Source organism: Cucumis melo, chromosome 10 (assembly GCF_025177605.1).
Source record: "Cucumis melo cultivar AY chromosome 10, USDA_Cmelo_AY_1.0, whole genome shotgun sequence".
In the NCBI taxonomy this organism is placed as follows: Eukaryota; Viridiplantae; Streptophyta; class Magnoliopsida; order Cucurbitales; family Cucurbitaceae; genus Cucumis; species Cucumis melo.
Window position 1 is genome coordinate 26,033,128 of NC_066866.1, and position 7,909 is coordinate 26,041,036.

Sequence of the window (7,909 nt, forward strand, 5' to 3'; positions counted from 1 at the left end):
TACTTGGCAAAGTAAAAGAAACAAAGCATGTTTGCATGAAGTAGAGTAGAAGCAGAATTTAAGACTTTGGCCCATGGTATTTGTGAGGGCATATGGATAAGAAAGCTATGGGAATAGTTGAGATTCTCTTAGACAACGCATATATTGTCACTACAAGGAAACAAATTCCACGGCCCACGATCCAGTCCATCATTATAGAACGAAACATATTGAAGTTGATAAAAAAATTTCATAAAGGAAAAGATTGATCAGGGAATAATATGCATTCCTTATCTTCCAACAACAAAAAAAATCACAAATGTGTTAACTAAAGGTCTTCCAAAGTGGCAATTCAATAACTGGCAATTCAATAACTTAATTGACAAGCTGGCTATGGATGATATCTTCAAACAACTTGGAGGGAGGGTTGATTATTTTCTTTGTTGTTAATATTTGTGTATTTATATTTTTGTTATTTTGTATTTTTCCTACTTTGTCTTGGGCATTTCTTCTATATAAGAAAACCATTTTCGTTTTTAGAGAAATAAGAGAAAAAATTATTTTAGACAAGGAGGCATGCTCTTTTTTATTTTTATTTTTTTTCTAGTTTGTTTTTGGATTCAGTAGACAAAGCCGGTTAGCTTGGAAGTTGTCAAAATCAATTTGTCATCTGTGATGGATCATGGGATTCTGCCATTTGTGATTTTGCTTTCTGAACCCATGGGGCTAACAAATGCAATGTTTGGTCATGGCCAGTTTTCTAGGATTCACACCTAGAACTACTGGTTTCATTTCTTACTCAAAAAAACAAATGGTATGTTTGGATAAACAAATAGAAGCACAGTTGTGTTTGTTTTCATAGATTTCTCCGGAGAATCTGGTAGGAATTCTTTGAAATGAAGATGCGTGTCATATTTTGTAGAATTTGTCATGGGAAATGCTAAGAAGCACAGAGACATATATAGGATATATGATACGAATATGATTGGATATGACGATACACCAGTTTCTAAAAAACTAAGATACGGATACGATAAAGATCTGTTATTATATATATAAAATGTCGAATTTATTGTTATAATACCTATTTTAAGTTAAATTAAAAAGGTTCAAGAAGAGAGTAAAAATTTGAAGGAAAAAAACTTCTTCGATTGGCAGTTGAGCAACTAGAGCAGACAGTACGAAAGAAGTAAAAGATGAAAGGTTGAAGAATGAGGATAAAAGGGGTGTGAATCATGATTTAGATAGTAAGAGAATGAGAGAAGAATAAAGATCAAATTTCCTTTCGGGTTTTTTTCTTTTAAGTTTTGATGTTTTTATTCTTTATTGTTTTTATTATTTTAAAAATAAGATACGTCAAACCACATGTCAAATACGTCAACATAAAAACCAATACACTAAATCACGTGTCAGATACATATATAAGAAGTATTTTGAAGTATCAGTATAGGATACATGTGTACGGATTCTTTGCCTCACATAAAGTTCTTGTGCTTCACTGGGGAAACCTTATAAAATATAGGTAACTTTTTATTTCCTCCAAAACGATTGTTCTTCATATCCTACTAACTGGTTATCTTTCAGCCAGTGTTGTTTATAATGATAACTGAATGGTGTTTGTCGAATGTCTTGATGTAGGTATATTCCCTCAATGCCTCCAAGGCGGTTTTTTGGGTCCATTCAAAGGGAAACATGCCTTGAAGGTGACCATATTTTCTTTTCAGAAGAAGACCCTATGAGTTGCTCAAACTTTGTTGACCTGGACTGGCTTTCGTCCTCTGGGAATCCATGTGAGGAGGAGCCGTTTGAGAGGTAGTTATACAGCACTGTTGAATAGTTTTTTACTAGAATATCCAAGAATACTCAACGGAGAATGTTAGGTCCGTTTGAGAGGTAGTTATACAGCATTTCTGAATTGATGAGTGAACTCAACTTCTTTTCGCCTATCATGATTTTAGGTCCTTGGGCTTCAACTCTTCAATTGCTAGGGATTCATCTGAAAATGTTGTCACTGGAGAATCAACTCCTTCCCTGAGTGAATATGGTTCAAGCATGATGGTCAGTTATTTTTCTTTTCTTGGTTTCCTTTCACATGTTAGAAATTGCCCATTTCCATTCTTATAATTATTTTATATTGAAATAATTTGTTCTTCGAAGCTTGCTGAGCAGAGCATTGTGCACTCTACTTGTGATTCCGAATTGAACTAAATGTAAAGATTCTAAATGTACAATTTATTTCAATCTAATACTTTTGTTAAAAAAAGAAAAAGAGAGATAGTGTTGACATGTGTATATATGTAGGAGCTTATTTGATGTAGCGTAAGTAACCTCAAGGAGAAATAAGAACTAAAGTTGTGGATCTTTTATTAGAATGAATAATGTGTTTCATACAAGAGGAGAAGACTCCTATTTATAGATTTCTATTACAAGTGGGGTAAAAAGGGAATTAACCTAGAATATTACCTAATTACCCAAAGAATGGGTTAAATGGTGGTTGTCGTGGGCGGAGTATTCGTTTTGTGCTCTGTTGGTCGGGTTCATCTCCATTTCTATTTTCCAATTGATTTGTGTATTTGGTTCCTTTGATATCGAATTGAGTGTGAGTCTTTGGAAAAATACCCTTTTGTTCTTCAGATTTGTTGCTGCTTTTTTTATTTGGGCTGTCGTTGGTTAGAATCTTCTCAGATCTTGGTTTCAATCTCGGGATCATGTCTAGTTTGGCTCAATTATGCACACCATCTATCAATGGTTTGTCAACTAAATTGTTGAAAGCATCTTGATCTTTAGCATGTGCCCCTATTACGACCATTGCTAATTCAGTTAACATGAATCATTCTCTTTTCCTCATTTACACAATGGGTTCTAGACTCTAGTGCTACTGCCCATATGACAGTTAATCCCAAGTTATTTTCTACAACTTTGTCATCTACATCAATTACCAATGTTAGCGGATGGATCAAAGTCTTCTGTTATTGGATCTGGCATTGTAAATCTCACCCCATCCCTTTCTCTGTCATCTATCCTCCATTTACCTCGATTTTCATTTAACTTGTTCTCTATTAGTCAAATCACTCGTGACCTTGTTGTTTCTCATTCTATCTAGTCTATTTCTTGTATCAGGATCTTTTAAGAAAGAAGATTATTGAAAAAGGACATGAATCTGGGGAACTTTATAGTTTTGATTACCGAGTATAGATGTCAACAATCGTTGTGTGTTTTGGAATTGTTTCTCCTTTTGATGCGCATTTTCGTCTTGGTCGTCCATCCCTATTAGCCTTAAGAAAGTTGTCCTTAGTTTCATAACTTGTCTTCATTGAATTGTGATTCATGACAGTTTGCATAATTTCATCGTCTTAGCTCCAGGCCTAGAGTCGATAAACGAGCAAACTCTCTCTTTGAGTTAGTTCATTTTGATATTTGGGGTCCATATATAGTGGTGTCCAAAACTGGATTTCAATATTTTGTGACCTTTGTTGATGATCACTCTTGCATGACTTGGTTATATTGTATGAAAAATTGTTGTGAGTTACTTTCTCATTTCAGCAATTTCCATGTTGAAATTCGAATATAGTTTTGTGTGTGCCTTAAAACCTTGAGAAATGACGATTGGTGAGTATTTTTCCAAAGCACTAAATTCATTCGTGTGTACACATGGAATGATTCACCAATCATCATGTGTTCATACTCCATCCCAAAATGGGGTCGAGGAACGAAAGAATTGGCATCTTCTTGAAACCACATGGACATTATCTTTTCAGATGCATATTCCAAAGTATTTTTGGGTTGATGCAATTTTCACAGCTTGTTATCTTATAAATTGCATGCCTTCGTCTGTTCTTCAAGGTCATATTCCTGATCATGTTCTCTTTTAAAAAAAACCATTATTTTCTATTGGGCCTACAACACTTGTTTTGTATGAGATGTTCATCCTAATTTGACTAAAGTTAGACCCCAAGTCTTTAAAGTGCATATTTTTAGGTTGTTCTCGTGTTAAAAAAGGATACAGATGTTAGGCCAAGTTTGGATAAATATTTTGTCTCTCGAGACATTACTTTCTTTTAGGATGAGCCTTTCACTACCTTTTTGCCTAGTATGAGTGGTTGGAGGAGCGGGTCTCCAACTCCCTCCCTTGCGTTGTCTCCTCCAACATCTACCCCTAATTGTTTACCAATACCTAAAGTCTACTCTCGTCGGCAGTAACTTCCAGGTGAACGTTTTTTCCCGAAAGACTTTGTTAAGATTCTTGACAATAAAACACCAAACACACTAACTAATGGCAGCCCTTCACAGTGAGTTGGGAATCCTAAGAGACTATAGCAGCCTTTACATCAAAGAAAACAAAATATGACCTAACCACAAAAAGACGTAAGTGCTTCTATATATAGCCTTCCTCAAATTCCACCCCTGCAGCCCCACAGCACTATCCGCAACAGTCCTTTTTTTTAGCACCTTTTTCTTTCCTATAACTAATCATTAAGTTACCTTTTTACCCCTCCTTTTATAGGTGTTAATTATAGTAGGCCTTACAGACTTTTTGTTATCGAATCTAGGATCAAGTGACGAGCGTCCCAATGCTCTTCGTAAAGGTAAACGTTCTTGCACTTATCCTACTGTGTCTTATGTATATTATGACCAATTATCATCTCCTACATGTTCATTTGTCAAATCTCTTGACTCTGTCTCGACACCTAAGATTGTTCGTGAAGCTTTATCTCATTTTGGGTGGCGTAGTGCAATGATTAAAGAGGTGAATGTCTTAGATGATAATGGTACTAGAGATTTAATGTCTCTTCCTACAGGAAAGAATACTATTGGGTGTAAGTGGGTGTTTGCAATTAAAGTTAATCCTGATGGATTAATAGCTCGTTTTGCACACCTTGTGGCTAAAGGTTATGCTCAGACGTATGGGGTCGGCTATTTTGATGCATTCTTTCCTGTTGTTAAGCTTACTTCTGTTAGGTTGTTCATTTCTATGGTAGCATTTCAAGATTGACCTTTATATCAACTTGCATTAAAAATGTCTTTCTCTACGGTGATCTTCAGGAGGAAGTCTATTATGGAGCAACCACCTTGGTTTGTTGCTTAGGGAAAGAATGATAAAGTGTGTTGCTTTCACAAATCCTTGTATGGTTGAAGCAGAGTCCACGTGCATTGTTTAGAAAATTTTGTAACGCACTTGAGTAGTTTGAAATGAAGAAAAGCAAATCAGATCACTCGGTTTTCTACCAAATATCTGTTAGTGGAATTATTCTACTTGTTTTATATGTTGATGATATTGTTATAACCGACAGTGATACATTGGGTATATTGTCTCTCAAATCTTTCCTCCAAAGTCAATTTCACACTAAAGATTTGAGAGTGTTGAAGTACTTTTTGGGCATTTAAGTAATGACAAGCAAGGAAGGTATTTTTATGTCAAAACGAAAATATGTACTTGATTTGCTATCTAAGATAGGGAAATTGGGAGCCAAGTCATGCAATACTCCAATGATACCTGATCTACAGTTGTTAAAAGATGGAGAACCATTTGAAAATCCTAAGAGATATAGTAACACGTTCGAGACATAGTTTATTTAGTAAGTATCGTGAGTCAATTTATGACCTCTCACAGTGGACATTAAATGCAATACAACAAATTCTATGTTACCTTAAGGTTGCACCTAGACGTGAGATCTTATATAATGATCATGGTCATATGAACATTGAGTGTTTTCCAAATGTTATTTGGGCAGATCAAAAGAAGACAAAAGATTGGCTTCCTCTTGGTATCGTGTTTTTGTTGGAGGCAATCTTGTTTCATGGAAAAGTAAAAAGCAAAACATAGTTTCACGATCAAGTGCTGAGTTAGAATACAGAGCAATGGCACAAGCAGTGTATGAAATAATGTGGTTACATGAACTCTTGATTGAGTTGGGTTTTAATACTACGACTCCAACTAAGTTGTGGTGTAACAATCAAGCTATTCTCCATATTGCATCTGACCCAGTATTTCATAAGCGTACTAAACACATTGAAATTGATTGTCATTTTATTCGAGAAAAAGTATAGCAAGGTTTGAGGGGGAGTGTTATAATATATATAGGAGCTTATTAGTCTTTTGTCTTTTATTGTAATTTACTAGTCTTTAGCTAGGGTTTCCATATATGTTTATATATATTGAACTCTATTGTATAGAATGAATCAAAAAGAGAGTTATTTCATATTTTCTCTAACTTCAACAACATGCACAGTCCATGGTGTCAAAAACTTCTTCATTGGATTGCTCAGTTGAGTTTAGCATGGGTTCAAGCTTCTTCTGGATTGATTTTATTTCTCCTACTTAGTCATTTTCTCTTTTTTTTTTTTTTTTTTTGTCTCGTCATTTTGGATACTTTTGTTCTTTGTTCCCTTGTATTTGAACATGAACCTTTTTTTTTTTTCTAGAGCTAGTTTATTTTAATTTTATCAATGAAAATTTTTCTTTGAGAAAAAATGATGATTTATCCAACGAAGTAGCTACGTATTTAACATTTTGTTGTGTCCGGATATCATGTGTAGGCAAAGGAGCAGAACATAATGGAAGCTCCCCAAGTGAGAATACCGAAACTTAACGTGCTTGAGGATTACTCAGAAAGCTTTGTGCAGTGGGTAAATTATGGAGAGACACTTTGCCATTGAACCTTTCCTCACAATCCAATATCTTTCCACAGTTAAAATATTAGTGTCAAAATGAAAAAAAAAAAAAAAAAAAAACACCCATCTTGTTCCCCACTTGAAAATAGTTTATAGTGAAAATAATAACAATAATTCTTTGGGAGTACAAATTTTCGTCCGACAAGCATCTTTAGGTAAAATTATGTAAATATTTCCCTGTTAAAATCGAACTTAGAACACTGGAGAATATTGATTCTTTTTTATTCAATGTTATTTTGCTGTTTTCATTTTGTAACATCGTGCTCTAATTGATTCATGAAGCTTTTGCAATGTGTTGTAATCTACAAATAAACTTCTCAATTTGGAATTCTCCTTCCTACTTATGTTACATCTCTCAAATGTCAATATTACAAACTAGTCTCTTGAATGGAACCAAGCAGGACATAATGATTATACTACTTTGTATATCTTGTATACATATTGCAGAACCACTTTAGAAAACAATATTTGTATATATATAAAATGTGACCATTTTAGTGGCCAAGCCCCAGCTCTTTCATAGGTTTGCCTTTGATGAATTCAATCATTTGAGGTCCTTTTTCTTTCGAGACAATCTAATATTTGGTTGTTGAATAGAGTTCATTTCTATATTGTGTAATGATATGTGAAATACTATATAAAATCTTCAACTTTTCAATGACAGCCAATTTGAAACCCAAAGAAGGCTTCAATTGTTAGAGCTTTGCCCCTTCTATCTATATTTTTCACTATATCCGTTCTTTAAATTTTCAAATCGAGATTTGTTAAACATTTTGTGATTTTTCCTATGGAAATGCGGTAAATTTGTTTGATGCATTTATTATATTGAAAGTTTTTTCCCTATTCCATATAATTAACATAAGGGAAATTTTTACAAATATAATAAACAAGTAAAATATTTACGGTATGTATAACAAAGTTTATGAAATTAGCTATTTTTTAAATATTATAGGTTTGTCCTTCAATATTTCTTCACTTTTTCGTTTGTTCCATCGTCTTTCTTTTTTTTTTCTTTTTTTTCTTTTTTTTCGTCTTTGTCTGTTCCATCGTCTTCCATTCTTTTTATTATTGTTTAAAATCGTGTATCAAATATAAAATATCTGTTTTTTTTTAAACTTTTATTTGGTTGTTTAAGATTGTGTACTAAATATAAAAGACTATAAAAAACGTCGTTTAGATTTGGTAGTCAAATCCAAACAATCTTGTACGAAAAAAGCAAAATCTAAGCAAGTTGTGTATAAAAAATACTGAAGAAAAG

The 7,909-nt window shown here is 33.7% G+C and overlaps 1 protein-coding gene across 8 annotated transcripts in view; it reads left to right on the top strand.

Moving 5' to 3' along the window:
- Positions 1–6,907, top strand: part of LOC103499357 (phosphoinositide phosphatase SAC4) — a 62,110-nt gene extending 55,203 nt beyond the window's left edge. For 2 of the 8 annotated variants that reach the window (XM_051090845.1, XM_017047089.2), the window contains 4 exons: positions 1,618–1,791; positions 1,938–2,037; positions 4,530–4,565; positions 6,517–6,907. In XM_051090845.1, the coding sequence (XP_050946802.1) occupies positions 1,618–1,791; positions 1,938–2,037; positions 4,530–4,565; positions 6,517–6,636 (430 nt within the window). In that variant the 3' untranslated portion in view covers positions 6,637–6,907. Of the gene's footprint in view, positions 1–1,617; positions 1,792–1,937; positions 2,038–4,529; positions 4,566–5,022; positions 5,297–5,711; positions 6,201–6,516 lie in introns of those variants that run through there. The other 6 variants (XM_051090846.1, XM_051090841.1, XM_051090842.1 and 3 more) reach the window with 5 other exon arrangements.
- Positions 6,908–7,909: the final 1,002 nt, after the last annotated feature.